The sequence below is a fragment of the Thermobia domestica genome, chromosome 14, assembly GCF_964235325.1.
Source record: "Thermobia domestica chromosome 14, izTheDome1.hap1.1, whole genome shotgun sequence".
NCBI classification, from domain to species: Eukaryota; Metazoa; Arthropoda; class Insecta; order Zygentoma; family Lepismatidae; genus Thermobia; species Thermobia domestica.
The window spans coordinates 15,172,135-15,195,432 of NC_137467.1; the positions used below are offsets into that span (position 1 = coordinate 15,172,135).

General features: G+C 37.8%; 1 protein-coding gene across 5 annotated transcripts in view; it reads left to right on the top strand.

Annotated features, from left to right (window-relative positions):
* The window catches only part of LOC145669542 (uncharacterized), a 505,866-nt gene that overhangs the window by 450,251 nt on the left and 32,317 nt on the right, over nt 1-23,298 (top strand). For all 5 annotated transcript variants that reach the window (XM_081737727.1, XM_081737728.1, XM_081737730.1 and 2 more), the window contains 2 exons: nt 10,953-11,078; nt 15,821-15,974. In XM_081737727.1, the coding sequence (XP_081593853.1) occupies nt 10,953-11,078; nt 15,821-15,974 (280 nt within the window). The remainder of the gene's footprint in view (nt 1-10,952; nt 11,079-15,820; nt 15,975-23,298) is intronic.

Here is a 23,298-nt window from a genome sequence, read left to right on the forward strand (position 1 = left end):
ACCCTGCACACCAGAAGTGAGCGTTCTTACTACTGAATACATGTTCAAAAATAAATAAGGCAGGATTATTTGTAGAGACTCAAAATGGGGAAAATTTGTAAACAAAAATAGTCGTACATAGAGAAACTTTTTTTTTTCAGTGTTTTAACAACTTCATCTGATTTATAAAAGTTGTTTTTAATTCAGTAAATGTTTGTATTCTTTTCTTTTCTTTTCTTTGTTTATCATATCTGTACTTTTAATGTTAAGAATAGCCTGTCATCGTGCAGACAGTGGTTATGTACAGAATGACTTATTGCCAGCTCAGGGAAGGTGAAAGTGAAGTCTGTTAGAGAAGACCTTGAAATTCCAACCGAGCGTCCACGGCTTCTGGGTCAATAGGACTATTTGAGGGTTATAAAGGTTTGTGATTCGTGAGCTTCACAGCAACAACATCACTAGAAAGTAATGTAGATGATGATAATGAATATCAAAGCACAATAAGTTTTCTTTTCTTAAAAAAGGCTTCCAAACTATGAAACTGTGCTATGCATAAATAATGGAAGTCTTGGATAGAAGGGTTGCTGCCCCTCCGCCAGTCTGTCTGTTAGGAATCAGATCAAAAACAAGACGAACTCTACCAGGAGGGCACGGTGGCTTTGTGGTAAAGCGCTTATCTCTGCTGCGTAGGGTCTTTCGTCAATCCCCGACGAAAAAGTTTGTGATGGACAACTTCGTGTCCGTATTTTTGTTTGGGGGCACGCACCCCCCTTTTCTTTCAATCTTGTTCCACCGATTCTTCCATTATCATTAATCATCCGTACCCATTTGATTTCATTTTGATTCTGATTTCCGTTTTTCTCCTTCCAACCGAGTGAATTCTGGGATGGTTCTTGTAAATATGTATTGCTTGCGTGCAACTGGTGCTGTCAGTGCTTGCGAATGTCTTGCGTGCAATTGGTGCTATCAGTGCTTGCGACACAAATGGCCATTTTGAAATCAGGGCTCTCTCTATATCGCGTTGGTTCAGTTTCACTGTTCTCAATGGGTGACCGTACGGGGAAGGGAAGCTTGCAGTAAGTACGCCAGAAATTTTTACTTGGGGGGGTGTTCAAAATAAAAAGGGGGTGCTCTCAGAATAGTAATATACATTTTTAAACAAACTCAAATAAAACAGTATATTTTGTTACGCAACTATTGCAATACTACTACTACTACTTATAATAATAATAATAATAATAATAATAATAATAATAATAATAATAATAATAATTATTATTATTATTATTATTATTATTATTATTATTATTATTATTATTATTATTATATCAGCTCTTCGTAGTGGTAGGTTCAATAAAGTAAGTTCACACATTTGAGCATTTATTATTATTATTATTGAGCTCAGTAATACACTGAAACCTCTCAAAACGAACATCAGTGGAACCGATTATTTGTCCGTAAATGAGAGATGTCCATAAAAGGAAAGGTTCTCTCTCATAACACTACACCACACATATTTATGGCATGGAAGAATAAGAAATTTTGTCCTCTTATGAAGGTGTCCACTATTAAGAGATGGCCGTTAAGAGAAGTTTTACTGTATTAGGAATTAACTTCCACTATTTTAGCCAGTAATTACATTTGAATTGATTACATACGAATTATTGTAATTATTTTGCAAAATTCTTCTATTATTTCAATTTATTCACCCCCAGCAAGTTTTAGTGGGTGATTTTTTCCAAAATATTAATTGGAAAAAATTCCCTTGTCCCATGCTGAAATCACATTCGTTTAGTAATTAATACTGTACATAGTTCCAATTTCATTACTTTAATATTCTATCCCTGTTGTTAACGTTAATTGTTGTAATATTATTTGATCTCTTTATCTCCGTTCCTGCCCCTTCTTGGCTACGTTATTGGCTCTGAATATCTTTTATAAGAAAATTATTCATTGAAGTTGTTTTCCAGAAATCCAGTTTTTTAATTTACAAATATTTTGTATCTTTCTGTTTTGTGTTTTTTAATGTACCTTAATTTTAATAGTCCCAGGGCTCATAGTGGTCTGTTCTCTTGTAAATAGTTGTAAAGTTACCAAAAATGACCCAAAGCACACGAAAAAGTGACCAAAATCTCATCATGCCCCTTTTTTCTTTGTCAATTTATCCACCTCTCTCTTTGTTTGTTGTTTTGTTTCTTCTTTACTTCTTTCTGAGCTTCCTCCTTTCTTAGGTTTTCTAAGTATGCTTTGTAGTTACGGTAAGCAGACGTAAAAAGCTTCTGAGTAAGTGGAACCAGTTCTGGCCTATTTCCGAATTTCTACATCCTAGACATTACATTAAGTTAGCATTAAGAGTTCTCAAAAACGTGAAATATTCAAATTCATCACCTACTCCTAAGAAGAACACACAAGAAGCATAACACAAGACGAACATGATGAACCACACAAACACACACACACACACACACAACATTCAGCGGAGCGTTAACTATTACGAGAGAAAACTAAAATATTATTATGATAGAAGAAAGAATAGACACAGAAGGGTTCTCAACCCCACCTTGAGAGCTTAAGCATCTACCAACCGTCCACTGTGCTTTAGAAAGTATAAAAGCTGAAGTGAGAATAAAGCTGACTGTTTCACATGTGGCAGCAAGTACTGAAGCTTTCAGAAGAGTAATGAGTAACAAGTTTCTGCCTTTTTCCATTTGTTTTTATACTTTTCTTAGAAAACTGTCAATCCAAAACATAAATAACACGAAAAAAAAAGTGACTCGCTATGAGCCCTGTTCCGCTCAATAAATTTACATGAATAAAAATATACTTTACAAAAAAGCTAGCGCCAAATGCATTCCCGCATAACACTAGACTCAGTCTAAAAAATAAATAATTCTTACTTCGATTGATCTCTTCATTTCTTAAAACGTTTTGACTACTCCCTTCTAACGTCCGTCCGTTGATACACCACTCGCAGAACAGGCTCGAAACTAGCCACAGAGCTTTGAGGGGCCATGAATATGTTAGAGGGGGCCAATTCATTACAAATTCTCTTACAAATATCTAAATTTTGCATTTTTTATTAAGGTCTGGAGGGGACATGAAAAATTTACGGAGGGCCAGGCGCTCCCTAGCCCCCCTCTGGTTGCGAGCCTGTTGCAGAGTAGCAGTTACCAACTGAATCTGGTATAGACTAATTACTACATTGTCACATTTTTTCTTTATTGAGGAGGAGGTAGGTTAATGACCGCTCAAGACGTTGCCAATTTCAGTCATCTGCATCTGTCCATCAATCTCTTTTCTCGGAAACGACCGCCGAGCCCAGGAGGGTAGGTATGAGCGGTCTGTTTTGTCAATTGTTTCGATCGAAACACTGCCCGAAACAATGAGGTCATGTGGTTCTCGAAGTCGTACATGAAAACGAGGTCGCTTCGTATTTTGAAGTGAAATAAAGAAATAAGAGTAGAGCCTTCTTTCCTCAACGCTAAACCTTTTTTAACGTGATGTAATAAATAACCTATATGATACCAATTGGTACAATTGGATTTGGGGAAGTATTCCTTTTCCATCAATGGGTGTGTGTAAAGAAATTTGGAGGAGTGTTAGGGGGTGTAGATTACTCCCTGGAAGCTTGGCCCTTTTTTTCAAATGGACGAGTAACATGTGCCATTTGATCCGGGAGTGTACTATATGTAATACCTGAGCACAGTGTTGAATATGTGTAAGGGGACTGAGCTAGTATTTAGCTCCCTCCCCTCCTCCTTTATATTCCCAGTACTCGGTTGGACTCTGGCAAGTTAGGGTCATACAGTGGGATTCGGTTCCTTGCAGTGCCTTCGGATGCTACAATGGGAGAGGTGAGCTTGCCTTACAGTTCGGGCGCCGACATAGCAGGTGCCAGGAGACTTGCACTCGGTAGGGAAGTTCCTTCCATCAGTAGCAGGAATGGAGATGAAAATAGAGGATTAAGGAGATGGTCATTAATAGCTATAATATTGATTGGACTACGTCCGAAAACACAAGCCCGAGGGGGTAGGAGCACAAGCAAACTTTCGTGGATAACCGACGAGGAAGGCGCGCTCACTAAGGGCTTGGGCTGGGACTATAGTCCAGAAGGGTATAACGTCGTTGGCTTCCCGCGCTTGGATCTGCTTGTCTCTGGGGGTGTGGTAAAAGGGTAACCAATCACCACCAACCGTCTACTTTGCTCAGTGAGCCACGTGTAACCAAGCTAGCCACTCCCCATAAACGTCACTACAACTTTTCGCGGGAAGCCAACGACGTTATACCTTCCGTACTATAGTACTAATACGGGCTCGCGAGTTCGGACATCTCAGCAGTGTTGCGAGTGTAGCCATTTTATGGCTAAATCTAGCTATTTTAACATGCTGTATAACCAATGTAAGAGACACTGTAGCCTAGTGGTTAGAGCGTTGGATTCAATTTTCGGGCGCTTCCCAATTTGCGACGTCCACCCAGCGTCGTGATACAAACTGGGAAGTCACGTGAATAAAAGATGTGACTCCCGCCACTAGGCCTAAAAAAATCTTCTGATACGCCTGTTAGGGCAACGCAGCGTGCTGTCGTCGCTAGACTGGACGTAGTTCAGCTATTGGTTAACAGATGGCGTTGGAGCAGCTCAGGCTCACAAAAAGGTCTATTACGCGAAGTGGTTTGGTTTGGTATAGGCAGTAGTTATAATTTTGGTCAATTTTACACTCGTAATTGCTTATTTCTAGCCATTTTTATTTCTCGGTAATTAAAAGTTTTGTAAACCAAACAGTCTTTAATGTTCAAATAAATTGTAAATGTGCATTAGATAATTACAAAACACACATACGCACACATTGAGGATTTTAACTCTCATTCCCGCTAAAATTACTCAATAACAATTTGAAAATTGGCAAATGGCAAGCCTGAACCCATTTCTTAAATTTAATTAGGTTTCCGAGGGGATTGAAATATTGTTGTTCAGAGTAGTATTAATAAGATTTTTAAAAAATGATGAGGACCAGTGACGCCGATTTGGAGTTCGAAACTGTTGATTACTAGATCAGTTTATTCAGTGGCGTAACTAAAGGCTTGGGGGTCTCCTCGCAAACAGCATGGAGTGGGGCGCCTTCTCTACGTCCCACTTCATGATTTGGGGCCCCCTGATGACTTGAGCCCCCCGCAATGCAGGGTCTGCGGGGCCCTTATTTACGCCCCTGAGTTTATTATACAGGGTGTCCCAGGAGGAAGGGGCAATTTTCGGAAAAGGGTAGTATGCATGGTAGGAAAATAGTGATTCTAAACAAAGAAAGAAAGTCGTATGAACTTAAGTTCTAATCTCAACGGTTTGAGAGCTACAGGTTGTGAAACGTTTTTAGCTTCATGCTACGTATTATTCACCCTGTAATTATTCTACAGAGATGGGATGTAGTCAGGCCGGTAGCCAGTCCAAAAATGTAAGGGGGGCCCGCTGAAGTTAGGGGGGGCCGAACCAACCATATTATAGTTCATTTGCAAGCCTACCGTGAAAATTTTAGAGGGGCCCGCAAAAATTTAGGGGGAGCCCCCCTAGACCCCCTCTGGATACAGGCCTGGATGTAGTGGATTTGAAAGGTGATAGAATGACCTTTCAACGGTATGCAATATGTGGCAGTGGTGTCTTTGTAAAGGGGGTTATTGAAGGAAAGTTAAGATTATGTAAGGGAATTGGATGGCAACAGTGATTCCCAAATTTCCCTCAATAACTTTCTTTCCAAAGAAGCTGCTGTCACATGTTACATACCGTTGGAAAGACTATTCCAGCACCTTTCAAATCCACTATGCATCATCTCTGTAGAATAAATACAGGGTGAATAATAATCAACAGAAAGTCAAAAATCGTTCACAACCTGTAGTTCTCAAACCGTTGAGGTTAGGACCTATGTTCACATGAACTTTTTTTTTTTACGTAGAAACACCCATACTACCATTTTCCGAAGTATTGCCCCTTCCTCCTGGGACACCCTGTATATTATTCCTGTTATTACTAGGGTCAGTCCATTTCAAATCATCCAGCTAAAATATCAAATGAAACCCATAGTCTCAGAATGGCATGAAGATTTTTCTGTTTACTCTACTTGCCATCCTTACTGATCACACCAAATTTTAATTTGATATCTTATATACTTTTTTAGTTAATTTTTTTTTAGTTTGGTAAAATATACGTTTTTGTTGTTGCCGAGGGTTAAAGAGATTACGACATTGATATACTAAAAAGATCATAACTTTGTTAATTCTCGTCATATCACAATGATTTTTTCACTAAAATGATCACATTAAGATACAGAATAAGGTAAAAATACATTCAGCTACTTGTACTTGAATTTTTGTAGTACATATTACCTCAAACCTGGATATTACGATTTTTTAAAAGAAAAAACATAAAATTTTAAAATACAGTAAAAACTTAAAGGCACTACATAAACCAAAGTATTTTATATGTATTTATAAGCCTAAAGGCATGAGCTAATGTGTTCTGAAAGAAAAACTGTGGGTTTTTAACTGCAAATATTTTTAAACCATTTATCTTTAGAGTACGGCCAGGTATTTCAAGAAAATCGCAGACCTTCACGTTGGCAGCCCTGGCGTTGTCCCTAATTGTCACAGGGACATGAACCATATCTCGTTACAAAGCTTATGGAACACAGATTCCAACAAGTTAACTTCTGTGCACCCTTGTTTCCAACCCACAGAAGAAGAAGAAGAAAAGCTTTTTTCAAAAAAAAAATTGTCGGACTCTGGCAACACTGTTCATTGTCATACAAAGGAAAAAAATTCTCGCATACACACCAGACATTGGGTGGAATCATATAAAAAATAAAGGGCCTAGGTGCACTGGCGTCTCTGGTATGTAAAATTTGGGGGGTGGGGGGGACATCAAAGAAGTTGATTTAAATGGTACTTCCTAGTCCAATCTGTTTATTATCTTCGATTCTATTTTTATCCTTCTGCTTACCTTCACGAATCCCCTGAGATATATCAAGAACTCTGTTATAATCATTTCGCAGCCTGAATATTATATTCCAAATAAAAAAAATTATTATTTATATGTTATTCTATCGTTAGTAAATAAATGAATTAGAATAAAATATTGAATATTTTGTACTTCAAAATATTGGGGGGGACGTGTCCCCCTCGTCCCCCCGCCAGAGACGCCCATGCCTAGGTGCAATAGCTTGCGAGATAAAAATTTGAAACCTCGTATATACTATGGTCAACCTGTATATATTTTACGATGGAACTGTGGTCTACCCTCAGGTTGGCAACCCTGGCGACTTCCCTAATTGTCACAGAGACGCGAATGATACCTCGTTGCAAAGCTTACGGAACACTGGTTCCAATGAGGTAACTTTTGTGGGACTTTGGCAACACTGTTCTTTGTCATAAAAGAAAAATCACTTTCTCCTACGGATTCGGCATGGGGAGGGACAGTCTAGATTCATTAGGAGCCGAGCAACAGAGGTTTGAAGTACTGGCGCTAAGAGAAAGGGATGAGCCAGGCATCTTCTAAGGGTTAAACTGGTGCATATTTTACTTTCTGAAAAACTCATTGAATGATTTACATGTAAGGCGTAATGAAATTATGACATTTTAATCAAGCTGAAGATGTTAAATTATTTAAGCTGCAGTAAATTTATCAATGTTCTAGAACTAATACAACTGCGCATAAGCTTTTACAGTAAACTTTAAAATCAAATAACCAATATAATTTTATTATTTTTACTCATAAGCGCTTTCGATAACTGTCTTAGTTTTTAATAAATTAAAAATATATTTAATGTATTTAGAAAGTAATATTGTTTCACAAAGTATTTCAGAAATCAAAACAGTTCGTTGGAATCTTATATCAGTTTAGGTAGCAATTTCGTTCGGTATCTTGAGGAGTGCGAATCCAACAGCCCTCAGGTTCATGAAAAAGAGTTGAGTTGAGTTGATTTCAGTTTAGCGTCCCTTTCAGCAGCGAGGCTATATGAGACGTGGACCTACTGATTAACGTGGAATCTGAACCACATGAGTTCATGAAAAAGACTTTGGATTAAAAGCTACATGGTGTTTTTTTGCCACCAGCCATGGGAAGTCTCCTTGTGACGGTATAGGTGGCACTGTCAAGCGCATCGTGACAAAAGCAAGTCTCCAACGTGGTCCTGGCAGTGCTATTGATAATTCCGAATTTTTTATTATTATTATTATTTTTATTTTTTTTTTTATTTTATTTTTGAAAATATAAAGTTCACAATGATTAGAAAAGAAACATTGATAGAGGCACGAAAAAACTTAGAAGGGCGTTTCACTCAAGCCAGGACAGTACCTGGAACACGTAGTCTTCATCACTTTGAGTCCAAACCTGAAGACTCCACTGGAACAAATCGAGTAAGTTTAGATGACAACTTTTGCACAATATTCAACTTTTCTGGAGAAAATCATTCGGTGAAAATGCTTGTTGTGGGTGTGCACAATTACATTGCATGCCTTTATGATGACCGAGGGTATTTTGGATTAGTTTTGTCAAAACATGAAGATAAAGGAGACGTTAAAATTAAATTTATGCATCCCCATGGGCCTGCTCCATCTTTTCACTGGCCCCCAAAAGAAGATGTTTGCTGGATTCTTATGAGTAACATAATTTCATGTGTAACCCCCCCTCCCAGTCACAAAAGCATCCGGAAGAATGTATTATTTTTCCGAAAAGGAAATAGGTTCAATCAATCTTCAGTGCAACAAGATGTTGAAACAAATGCAAGCTCAGAAATAAAATGTTGCTAGTGTTTTATTTAAACATTTTCTGTAATTCCACTTCAGGACCTCTATGGTGTAAATAGTAAATGAACCACTTCAGGACTTTAAGATGACTTGGTAAATTCTTTTTTCGTTCACCGATTATATTCAATATGTTGTATGTGATGAATATGTATAATTCATTAAACTCATAGTGAATAGCTATTTTCTTCTTCTTTTGTGGGTTGGGAACCAGGAGGGGGGGGGGGCACAAAAGTTACCTCATTGGAACCAGTGTTCCTTAAGCTTTGCAACGAGGTATCATTCGCGTCTCTGTGACAATTAGGGAAGTCGCCAGGGTTGCCAACCTGAGGGTAGACCACAGTTCCTTCGTAAAATATATACAGGTTGACCATAGTATATACGAGGTTTCGAATTTTTATCTCGCAAGCTATTGCACCTAGGCCCTTTATTTTTTATATGATTCCACCCAATGTGTGATGTGTATGCGAGAATTTTTTTCCTGCGTATGAGAATGAACAGTGTTGCCAGAGTCCGACAAAATATTTTTTTGAAAAAAGCAATTTTTCTTCTTCTTCTTCTTCTGTGGGTTGGAAACAAGGGGGCACAGAAGTTAACTTGTTGGAATCTGTGTTCCATAAGCTTTGTAACGAGATATGGTTCATGTCCCTGTGACAATTAGGGACAACGCCAGGGCTGCCAACGTGAAGGTCTGCGATTTTCTTGAAATACCTGGCCGTACTCTAAAAATAAATGGTTTAAAAATATTTGCAGTTAAAAACCCACAGTTTTTCTTTCAGAACACATTAGCTCATGCCTTTAGGCTTATAAATACATATAAAATACTTTGGTTTATGTAGTGCCTTTAAGTTTTTACTGTATTTTAAAATTTTATGTTTTTTTCTTTTAAAAAATCGTAATATCCAGGTTTGAGGTAATATGTACTACAAAAATTCAAGTACAAGTAGCTGAATGTATTTTTACCTTATTCTGTATCTTATTGTGATCATTTTAGTGAAAAAAATCATTGTGATATGATGAGAATTAACAAAGTTATGATCTTTTTAGTATATCAATGTCGTAATCTCTTTAACCCTCGGCAACAACAAAAACGTATATTTTACCAAACTAAAAAAAATTTAACTAAAAAAGTATATAAGATATCAAATTAAAATTTGATGTGATCAATAAGGATGGCAAGTAGAGTAAACAGAAAAATCCTCATGCCATTCTGAGACTATGGGTTTCATGACCTGGATGAATTGACATGGACTGACCCACTAGTATTATACTTATATCTACAATTGTCACACGCATAACGACTATACGATAATTTTAAAGACGAAATTCGATAATTCTGTTAGCTGAATTTGGCAACTCTGGTAATGTACCTTATGGATCTTACTTGTATCACTTTCTCTTACATGACATGGTGTAACGGCCAACCGTGATTTCGGATTTAGGGTGGCCCAAAAATAGGTATACAGTCCCATACCGATAAATTCATTGTTTTTTTTTTTTTTTTTTTTTTTTTAAATATATAATTTCTTATTCTTACCCATCAGGTATACTTAATGTCTTTATTATTTGTTGTTGTCAAGTCTTTTTACGTATATCTTTAGCTCGGAACTGCCGAAGCAAATAAACCTATAAGCTAGAATGCTATACTTGATCAATGCAGGGGTGTATACCTACTTTTGGGCCAACCTGTATATATATATATATAGTGGCGGATCCAGGATATGATTAAGGGAGGGGCTAAACCATAGTTTGCCGCTTTATCCAGTGTAAAGCAGGATTGAAGCCCATTTTATCCAGTGTATAATTGAGCGTCAAGGAGAGGGGGCTATAGCCCCCCTTGGATCCGCGTCTGTATATATTCAATAAGTAATTTTGACGCGTTATATAGGAAGTATTTCTGGCTAAGGCAGTGTTGTGCTAGATCAAAAGTATACCCAATATTACGGAAGAATTGGAAACAGAGGAAAGAATTCAAGGGATCTTTAGTATGCCCGGTCAGTGATGCGAGCGAAGTATTCTAAAACTATTTTAAATGTAAATTAAGTGTAGTAAAAGTGTTTTGATTTCAGGAAGTCAGGAACAATACAGTTACGTTCAGTAAAATTATGAAATATTATTAGCTCGTAAATGATAGAGCACTATAACGTTAATAGTGTATGAATGTTTTTATTTTTCTTTTTTACTTCCAGCGTGTCCCTGGACGAGACTTTGAGACGAGAACAAGAAGAACGCAAGTTTGAACGAGAAGCGGACAAATTACGAAAGGAATTGGACAAAACTGTTCAAGAGAAAAACGCTGCCATTTGGGAAAATAGGTATTATTTATTTTTATTATGTGTTGAATTACATATTGACCTTACATTTATGATTTTATACAAATACGTATTAAATCCACCCACAACATAGGTCAATGAAGTTACTGTTTGAAATGGGGGCTGCCATCGAGATGTTACGTAACTTACGTTGCCATCGAGAGGGGCGTAAAAGACAGTAACTTAATTCACTTATATTGTGGGTCCATGTTAATGGGAACGTTGCATTTTCATTTAACATTGGGCGCATGTAGAATATAAGACCAAACGGCTCGTCCGATTTAAAAACAAAAAATCCTTCACTTGAGATTGAAAACATCATATTTGGAAACGGTTTGCCCTCTTACATTTTGTTGTAACTCTGATAATAAATGAGTTTCCTTATGTCAGGGGACTTTTGAGACACCCTGTATACTGACAAGGGAATACATGACTTATAAAATATATAGCTACTTGAAGGTTTCGATACTGAATTAGTACCTTCATCAGACACATGTGTGTTGTGATACCGGATCTCAAATCTAACACAAACAATTTGTGTCGTGTAAAGATACTGATACAGTATCGAAACCTTTACTTATCTTTTTAGTTCCTTTTTTTTAACTGGCATATTAGAGGAGAAAATTTTCAATTTCATACATATATACAGGGTGGACCATTTATCTTGAAACACTCGTGTATAGTTTATTTATTCAATAGATGTGCAGTTTGTATATAAAGGATGCCATCTTCTACGTGTGGTGGCTAGTGAAAAACACCCCCGATAACTAAATGGCCAACCAGAACCCTCATTTCCAGCATTTAATAGCCTCTTGTCAAGTCCACGTGGACACTTAGTTGCCACAATTCCAAACGCTGTCCTTTCAGTCATTGATTAGAAGATTACTGTTCAGCATATACAAGGTGTTTCAAAACAACATTGACAACGTTTGGGAGATGATTCCTCACACTAAGATAAGACGAAAAGTATAGACCAACCTTGGAGTACAAATGCTTCCTTTCAGACTTATAGGCTGCCGAAAGCATGAAAAAATGAACTTTAAAGGTCCATAGCTGCAATACTATAGGACCTACCGTAGTCGGGTCAAGATTTCACTTAGGAACTACTATGTGCCCTATCCAAATATCCATGCTTCAGAATCGTGGGGTTCTTCCGCAACAGTTTTTATGGTGAGTACTTCGAATTATGTAGTGTAGCCAAACTCCCTCTATAAAAATTGTTGTGTGAGTATCACAGGATTCTGAAACACGTGTTTTTGGATAGCGCAGATACTAGTTCCTACGTAAAGTCTTGACCCGATTACGGTAGGTCCCATAGTATTGGAGCTATGGACATTTAAACTTCATTCTTCTTCTTCTTTTTTTTTAATGTTTTCGGCAGCCTATAACTCCAAAAGGAAGCATTTGTGCACCCACGTAAGTCTATACTTTTTGTCTTATCTTAGTGTCAGGAATCACCTCCCACACGTTGTCGGTGTTGTTTTAAAACGCCCTGTATAGTTTTCTTACATATAATACTCGATTGCAATGAAATGTGGGGGCCTGACATCTGTTTCACATTAGCGATAGTATTGGGGGAAAGAGAGAGAGACAGATACATTGGGTGTTGAGATATTGCAACCCCGCAAATGCGGTCAAAAGAAGGTTGGGGGAGGAAGGGATACTGTTGTCAAATCCAGCACAGAAAGTTCAAACAATTTGACATACTGCATATCTATTGAGGAAATGAACCATGACTTTTAAACTAATAGACAATGTCGATGAAAATTTGTAAGATGGAAATATCGACAAGGGGACATTGTTTGACATATTCTTCAATACCACAGGAACAACTGTGATGCGAACTTATCATAAAGTTTTATTGTCTTAAAATGATACTACGTCAGGTTAATGCATATTTCATATTCACACCTTAAAACGAAAACTCACAATACCGGGCACCACATTTAGTAGTCAGTGTTACTAACTAAGGACCTGCAGTATGACACTCATGAAAGATACAAATTTTAGAGACCTGTACAAAAGTAATAAGGCAACTAGTGATCGGGTCATTCAAACTTTAATATTGCGCAGGTGCGATAGCTTGGAGTGGGTTACGGGCAGGGGCGGATCCAGGACGGACTTCTGGGGGGGTTGTGATACTACCACTTAAAGCTACTTTTAAGAGTTCCAAACTCTGGGAATGGTTTTGTTATATATATATATATATATATATATATATATATATATATATATATATATATATATATATATATATATATACAAGAAAAAGTTTCTTCTTCTGGGGGGAATCGCCCCCCCCCCCGCATTCGCCCCTAGTTGCGGGTGGGAGATTGGAAGAAAATAGGATGCTATTTGGGATGAGAATGGGTATAATGTGCGTTCGCCTTTGGGACAGTTCAAAGAAGGCAGAATGTCGTATGAGAACAAACCAAGAAATCTCGGTCTTACCCGAGCCGGTCTAACGATTTGATCGAAGGAGTGAAAAAAGTTGTTTTGGAGGATTCCCGAATGAGTGTGGAACACATCGCCTCCCAACTTGGTATTTACATGGGATCTGTGCACACTGTTGTAAGACCGGCTTGTGTGAGGCCGAGATTGCCTTGGTTTGTTGTCACACAACGTTCTGCCTTCTTTGAACTGTCGCACTCACGAACACACATTAGACACATCCATGACAGCATCCCCACATGTCTCACTGAACTGGCGATGAATTTCGAGCGGTGTCACACCACGCAAATAGAGAAAACGAATTATTATTCGCTGTTCTACGTCGCCATGTTACGAGTATCGTAAGTATCAAAAACAGTCATCACTCTCACTGCTGGCACCTGGCACTGTAGTTCTTTGTCCCGTATGGTGTTGCCATCTTTGTCACGCATTGACAACGAATGATCGCGTATTTTAAAACAAACACCACGTTTCTATCTGTTACCAGTCTGAGAAAGAATTGGGAGGTGTTGTAACTTGAAAGCACCTCGTATAATATACAAATAATATTAAATTCTCCATGCAATTAAGCGCACGTTACAAACTTTATGCCCCGTTTCCTCACAACTTCGGTAAATGGACTTGATTCCCTTGTACTCTCAGTGCTCTCAAATGACTCCCATATCATCTGAAGAATAAAATAAGTAGTAAGAAAAATGTTTGGCCTATATTTTTTTAAAAAATAATTTAATTATTTTGAGGAAATAAAGTCCAATATAGGCAAAAAAAGACGAAGTTTTCATTCGTTAATTCGTTTAAATGTAATGTTTTAACATACATTAAATAGGGAAAAGGGAAGAAGCTCAAAAGAATACGAGGGGGTTAGATAAGTTTCTGGCCTCGGATGGAAACATGACGCCAGATACATAGTGATAGTATTTTATTCAACGTAGTTGCCTTGTAGGTTGACACACGTGATGCAACGGTCCTGAAGCAATTCTACACCATAATAATAAAACATGGTTTGTTTTGTGCTGCAAACTATTCCTCATCAGTTGCTATAACGCCATTAGTGTCCCTAAATTCAGTTCCGTTCAGGTGCATCTTAAGTTTTGGGAAAAGATATTCGTCTGAGGGGCCCAGATCTGGAGAATAGAGGGGATGTGGGAAATAACACTCACTGAATAACAGCGCAACGCACTCTGTGCACAGCCTCGTCTTGTCCGATTCTGATCAGCTGTAAGAAATTTGGGCACTCATTTTGCCGACAATTTTTTCATACCAAGTTCTTCATGCACGATGTAATGCACACGCTCCACACTGATTCTAGGGTCTCTGCAATACGTGACAGACCAGTTCCCTTGTCTGCTGGGGGGAGGGCGATCGGGGCAATCACCCCCCCCTCCAGAAGAGGAAACTTTCTTATTTTTTATATATAAATAAAACCAATCCCAGAGTTCGGACCTCTTAAAAGTAGCAGTATTCCAACCCACCTACCCTTCCTCAAAAGTCCGTCCTGGATCCGCCCCTGATGCACAGTTGCACATGATTCACAGTTTCCGCGGTCACCACTGGTGCGGGTCTTCCACACCTCTCCTCAACTTCGGTGCTTCTTCTGCCCATCCTGAACTGTGCTACCCACGATTTTACTGAGCTGTATGGACAGTCATTGACCATTTTCTGTGTCAATTCATCAAAAATTTTCTTCACTTTCATATTCTTTGAGAAGAAGTATTTGATGACTACTCTCTTCTGACATTTTGTAAAGTCACAATGTGCTCCGCCATGGTTACTTCAAACCTGCACCAAAAAAGAAGTATTTGAAACACATTTACGATTTTTTGCAAAACGTCCTCCAAAATATCAGGGGGTATAGAAGCAAAACCTGCTAAATCCAGTGTTGAGTTTTGTCACGAGACGAAACAAAAGTGACTCCCTTATGTTTCAGAGTTGTTGAACAACTGTTTTTCTTTAGTGGTAGATTTCACTCATCTGCATTAAGTAGTGAAGAAAAACAATTGTTCAACAATTCTGAAACGTAAGAGAGTCACGTTTGTTTCGTTTCCTGACAAAATTGAAAAATGGTTTTTTAAGCAGGTTTTGCTTCTATATCCCTGATATAGTTACATAACATACTATAAGTATTTTGAAATATGAGTTTATTTACTAGGTTTGTCTAGAAACTTATTTAACATCCCTCAAATCACAATTGTAAACGTTTCGTTATACTGGCGTGCATTACAGCGACATTTTACTGTATTCTAGAGAAGCTGTGATAATTTCTGTCTTCCATTTTGTATTTTGTTCCTTTCCAGCCGCCTTCAAGATGACTTGGCTGCATCCCATAATGAGTGTCGCTCAGCACGTAGGGAGCTGGAGAAAGCGAGAGAAGATGTGGAGGACCTGAAACGTCAACTAAAAGGCTACGTCAGTGAAGTCAGTAAAGCCGAAACTCTGCTCTCAGACAAGGTAAACCAAACAATAATGAAGATATAGCATTAAAAATTTCAGCTCAGGGAAGAGAATGAAATAAAACAAATAACATTTTCCAAGGAAATTACATATTCAATTTGGTATATTTCAAGCAAACCTCAATGTTCAGTTTTTAAAGAGAGAGGAATACACAAGTCAAAGTTACACTAATGCTGCATAATAGAAACGAGGGAAGTTTTTTACGATACGTGCTTTTGTTTAAATTACAATGGTTCAACCGTGTCTTCAAATTTTGGAAGCTTTATTCAACTCATTTCTTGGCGTCATACAAAGACGAAATGTTACACAGTGACGTAAATCGGATGACTCAGTTTCTCCATTGTTACTTTTATATACACAGTCGTATCATAAATTCTGTTACAAACTTCAGACTAGGGATGGCCATTTCCGGAAAAAGAGTTTTCCGGTTTCCAGAAATCACATTTTCCGTCTTCCATTTTCCGGAATTTTTTTTGTTTCCGTTTTTTGGAAATTTTTCCGTCTTCCGCTTTTCCGGAAAATCTTCCGTTTCCGTTTTTCCGAAAAAAATTCGTCCGCTTTTCCGGAAAATTTTCCGTTTCCGTTTTTCCGGAATATTTTTCGTCTTCCGTTTTTCCGAAAAATTTTCGTTTCCGTATTTTCGGTAAATTTTTCGTCTTCCGCTTTTCCGGAAAATTTTCCGTCCCGTTTTTCCGGAAAGTTTTCCGTCATCCGTTTTCAATTTTCCGGTTTCCGGAAAAAATATTTTTCATTTTCCGTTTTTCCGGAAAATGTGGCCATCCCTAGTTCAGACACATCCCTAGTTCATTTAACACTGCTTCAAGAGATAACTTTGTAATGTTTTAACAAACAATAACCACTATTATTGTGTGTGTTGCTGTGATAGCGGAAAGGTAAAGTTTGCTGCCAGTCAAATGGAGAGGGGTGCTTTCGAGAATCGTGTAACAGTAATCGCGCTGCACAAAGTTGTCAAATCATAATCGGACATCTTCAAAACCCTGAAAAAAAATTGAAGATCAGCAGGATGTTCGTGCATCGGACCATAAAGAGATACTGTGATATAGGGACAATTGAGGACCGCCCTAGGAAGGGTAGACTCGCAGCGTAAGGAGCTAAAAGCTCATAAAAGCAGTGGTGGCGCGGATTCGACGAAATCCTGTGAGGAAACAAACAGTAAACGTTCCGAAAATTTCTGTGTCGTGTGTGCTTAGAAGTGACTTAGGTCTCAGAGCTTATCGGAGAAAAACTGGTCATTTCCTCACTCCCCAATCTAAGGTCCAGAGGGAGCAAAAATCGAAACGTTCCTTCAGCGTTACGCAAATGGTGGCCACAGGAGGATTGTTTTCACGGACGAAAAAAATTCTTCACGATTGAAGAGACTTTACAATCGACAAAACGACAGTGTTTACGCCTCAACATCCCAGGAAACTCGTGAGCACACGCCGCGGATCCTCAGAGACCATCACCCCGCTCCAGTTGGACCTCTGAGGATCCGTGGGTATCGTACGATGACACAACTAACCTTCATTTCTGTGAAAGTGGTGTAAAAGCGTTTCCTAGAGTGTACAAAACGACAGTATTGGAGCCACTTGTGAAGCTGTTGAGCCGTACCATGTTCGAAAATGAGCCATGGAGCTTTCAACAGGATTCGGCACCGGTCCAAAAAGCAAATAACACGCATGAGGGGTTTCAGAAGAATGTGTCTGATTTCATCACCTCATTAGATTGACCCTCCAGTAGCCCCGACCTGAACTCATTGGTCAACAAGTTGCAGTCTCTTTTGGAGAGTATCGTCTGCAGGAAGAGGCATCGAAATATTAAGAGTCTTAAGCGTTCTATTATAAAAGCAGTGGCGGATTTTCCCCTCGAGACGGTGCGTGCCGCGATCGATGACTGGCCCCAAGGATTTCAGGCCTGTGTGAAGGAAAGGGCCGGCCATTTTGAACAGTGATAGGTGCCCTGTATTTGCAAGATCGGTGCTTCTGTAACGACCAAGTAATAATACATTTGCTTAAAAACTGTGCCTGTAGTCTGGTGTTTACTTTCTAACAGAATTTATGATACGACTAGGTATTTGCTTAATTAATTAAATTATTAATATTGCTCTCTACTAAGTATACAGGGTGCGCAATGAAAAAGTGCAGGTATTTTGGGAGATGCTAGGGGACCATAATAAGCCAAAACATTTATAAGAGCATAAACTATATATGCGCGGTGTGGGCGGTATCATTCCCCGTGGTTATCGAGATAAGGGAGGTACCTTTTCAGCACCTGAAAGCTGCTGACTTTCAGTTAATTGCGTATAGCACACCATGTAGTTGTTGTAAAGACGAAAATTATATATCATTCGAAAAGTAATGAAGGAAGCTTTCCGATGGCGTACAGATTATTACAAGTATGCTTAAAGAAGGAAAGTAACATAGGGAAAGCTTTAAACTATGTCTCTATATTTTTTTTTTATTTGTTTTAGAATTATCTCCTGTTATTAACTGGAAACATTATCACTAGAGCAACAGAAGAACTGGGTGGATACCACACTCTATGCTGAGGATGTTCTTAAAGATTCACGTTGTTGTCCTGTCAAAGGCATTTGACAAAATTGATCACAATATTATGCTAAATAAATTGTCTCAATATGGCATACGTGGCGTAGCAAACCACTGGTTTTCATCCTACCTAACAAATAGATGCCAAACTGTTCAAATTACAAAAGTTGAATCAAATCGATCCCGCACTTTCTTCTCAAAACTAACAAAAATTACCAGAGGTGTCCCTCAGGGCTCTATTTTGGGCCCTACTCTATTCATAGTTTACATAAAGATGTGATAAAAACTTTACACCCCACAAAATGCATCTTATATGCTGATGATATAAATATAGTTATTACTGAAGAAGACCCAAATTCAGTATTGGTAAAGGCAGAAAAGGTTATAAGCAAAATAGTTACTTGGTTGAATGCAAATAACCTTCTCCTAAATACAGATAAAACAGTCGCAATAAACTTTCGTTTTCCAGGAAATAATCCATCCTTCCCTTCGCTAAACATTAATGGAAAAGAAATTGAGTATTCTAATGCAACAAAATTACTTGGTGTTTACATCGATGATGATTTGTCTTGGCAAACCCATGTTAAAACATTAAATAAAAAATTAACTACTTTATGTTTTGCGTTCTTTAGGTTACGTGATACAGTTTCACGAAATAATTTATTATCGATATACTATGCAAAAGTTCAGTCACTCCTCAGTTTTGGAATTATTTTTTGGGGATCAGCCGCATGCAGTCAGGAAACATTTCGGATACAAAAGAAAATACTACGAATAATATTCAAACTAAATAAAGGAACATCCTGTAAACAAATATTTAGATCACAAAAAAATTTAACCCTTCCAAGCGTATACATATATAAATCTATACACTTCGTGAAACAAAACAAACAGATGTTTATACAAACAAGAGAGATTTATGCATACAACACGCGGCAATTAAACGACATTTACGTAGTACAACAAAATTACTCGAAATACCATTAAAATGTTTATTTAAATTGTACGAGACTATAATATATTACCATTACATTATAAAGAGGTAAATTTTAATACCCAAAACAAAATTCGTACTCTGTTCTTTCTAAAGCATATTATTCAGTTCAGGAATTTGCAAATGATAACGATGTATGAATATGATGTAATGATGTAACAAATTTAACATGTGATGTTTGTTTATAATTGTGTACTGTACAAATGGTGTAATAAGTTGTAATTATAATTTGCATTTATATACATATGGCAACTGTAGAACGTATAAGAGATACTCTCAATACTCAATATTGTAAGTCAAAACAGGTAAAATAAATAAATAAATAAATAAAATGTTATAATAATATTCATCCTCATCATAGATATTCTACCATTATTGGCAGGCTATTCGGAATTAACTGAAACTCAGCAGCAAGTTTCAGTGGCTGAAAAGATACTCCCCTTCTTCTATCTCGGAAACCAATGGGAGTAGGCCATATGTTGGCGTATAAACTGTTGGCTGAATATGAGCTCTCTTAACACCTCTCAAAGTATCTGCACTTCTTTACCGGACACCCTGTATATCCTGTTCCATTATACAACCGAAAATACTCTAGAGGTGGCATGTAACATAACATCTAGGAGATCCTTGTAAATTACGTTTCAGGTTTTGAAGGCAAAATAGATTTCAAGAACTGATCGATTGTGAAAATACAACAAAAGGAGGAAAAAATATAATCAATTATTTTACGAAATGCACAAGAAACGAGACCCGTTTATGAGTGAAACGAAGAAATGGATATAAGACTATAAAAGCATTGGTCGCGATTGATTATAATCGATTATATCGTACACTTTAATAGTGCTTGTCCCGTTACTTCAATTTAACCCTCAACAAAATTCTACAACGACAGAAAATGTATTTGAGTATGACTAAAATGTAAATAGTAAAATCAAATTTAAAATATTTTTTAAAACATACTTTCTTTATTCAAAACTAACTAACAAATTGTACTAAAAAGTTTTAAAATATTAATCCGATTTTCATAAAAATTACTTTTGAAAAAAATACGCATATTTGTACATAACTAGAAAGAAAAGCATAGGGAGTGCTCTTATATATACTAATCACTTTTTAAATTCTTGAATTATTGTGTAATATTATATGTAAATATATCGGATGGCGCACGAAAAGCCAGCCCGCCACAGACAGGCAGCCTGGGCATTATCATTATTATTATAGCGTTTTTTTTTTCCTTCCTGTTGCGACAACGTTTGTGTAGTGTGTTCACAGTTTTCAGTAACAAACCTTCGCGCTTTATGTATGCTTTTGTATATGCTCGTGGCGTGCCGACCCGGTTTTTCGTGCGCCACCCGATACAATAAGTAGCATACACAGGGTGTTTCAAAACAACACCGACAACGTTTGGGAGGTGATTCCTGACACCAAGATAAGACAAAAAGTATAGATCAATCTGGGTGCACAAACGCTTTCTTTCGGAGTTATAGGCTGCCAAAAACATGAAAAAAGGAACTTTAAAGATCTATAGCTCCTGAACTATGAGACCTATCGTAGTCGGGTCAAGACTTCATTTAGGAACTAATATGTGCCCTATCCAAACATTCATCTTTCATAACCATAGAGTACTCACGGAAAAATTTTTATGGAGGGAATTTGGCTACGGGCATATAAGTTGAAGTACTCACGAACTACCTCTATAAAAATTGTTGCGGAAGTACCGCAGGATTCTAAAACATGCATATTTGAATAGGGGGCATACTAGTTCCTAAGTGGTCTTGGCCCGACTACGGTAGGTACCATAGTTTTGGAGCTATGAACCTTTAAAGTTCATTTTTTCATGTTTTTGGCAGCCTATAACTCGGAAAGGAAGCATTTGTGCACCCAGGTTGGTCTATACTTTTTGTCTTATCTTGGTGTCAGGAATCACCTCCCAAACGTCGGTGTTGTTTTGAAACACCCTGTATATATATATATATATATCCCTACGTGTTTTCACGGACAATGTTTTTCATCTCTTTATCTTTCTGCGTTCTATTTGTCTTCGTCTTCACTATTGAATGCAAGTGAATAACACAAACACAAACTATTACAGGGTTCCTATTAGTCAAGGAAATCAGGAAGTCAGGGAAAACTTAAGAAAAATGGTGTAGGTCAGGGAAAAAGAGTGGAAATCAGGAAAATTTTATAAAATATACTTTTTCTGACTAATTGTACACCAATTTCAGCTTAGCCAACCATTAATGATCACAGTATGGGACGTTGCTCAGATTTTTATGGGTGGTGAGTGGAATGTACGTATGAACAATTGATTATTATTTGTCTCTGTAGAATAGATGTTCTCATATATAAATATTCACCATTATTTATTCCTTATTTGTATGTCAACATTATCCGACACTCGTCAAGAAAGTCAGGGAATTTCCTGCCAAAGATCAGGGAAGGTCAGGGAGAAGTAAGGGAAATAGATTTCTCCAGATCAGTAGGAACCCTGTATTAAGCTCCCCTATTCCTCCTAAGAATATGTAATTCCTGAAACTTAATTTTATTTTCAGCCTAGGATGCAAGGAGAATATTTACATAATATTTTAAGGTTCTAAGTTTCGAAGATCTGGTGATCGAAAAAAAAAAAAAAAAAATTAGCCTCCATCTCCCCTTAGGATATGCAATTACAAAAACCTCGCACCTTTTTTGCAGCCTAGAGTGTTGAATATGGATTGGTAAAATAGAATTTTGAAGTAGCATGTGACGATTGGCGTTTAGTCCACAGTCCTTTTATATTTTTGTTACGAAATCCTAATATACATGGCGATGGAAATGGATTCTGTTAAGAATTATAGTTCTTGCAATGTAGATTCTGTGTATGTCTTCTTTTTTTAACATCAGGCTATATGAAATGTGGATTCAGAAATTAACGTGGGATTCGAATTATATGTAATTACACTAGCAATAAGGTTTTAAAATTAAGATCATTAAAGATGATCATGCACTCTTTATAATCGAAATGAAAGACTCCACCGTAGCCATGGGGCTAATGCGATCATTTTTACTGTGCGTTCACGTGTGTGGAAGTTCAGCTCCTCGAAAAGAAACTCGATAGTATTTTGTATTCCACTTTAATAGTACAAGGATTAATCAAAAAGTAAGGTGAAATTGCCTGTCAAACCCATAGTATTGTGTGTAGCTAATTAATTCTTTTCCATGTTACAGGTAATCTGGTAATAGAAGTGTGACGGATTGTACAACATTCTATGTCCACCCGTCTGGTGCTGAGAGCAACTCAAAGATGGCGCAACGACTGGAACATTACGCCAAGGAGGAAGTGCGCAGTGTCATTCGTTTTTTCTGGGCCAAGGGAACAAAACCATGTGACATTCATCGAGAATTGGTGCAGGTCTACGGAGATAGTGTTATGTCGCTGAAACAAGTGTTCGTGTGGTGTAATGCATTTGCAAGTGGTAGGAGTACTGTCACAGATGATGGCAGAAGTGGCAGACCATCAACGTCCATCACCGACACGAATGTGGCTGTCGTCGGTGCCATGTTTCGTGACGACAGAATAGTGCGGTTGCAGGACATCGCCAATGAATTGAATATCTCTTATGGTTCCGTAAGCGGTATCATCCATGATCAACTGGGCTCCTTGGAGTAATGTTCCAGTCGTTGCGCCATCTTTGAGTTGCTCTCAGCACCATACGGGTGGACATAGAATGTTGTACAAGCGGTCACACTTCTATTACCAGATTACCTGTAACATGGAAAAGAATTCATTAGCTACACACAA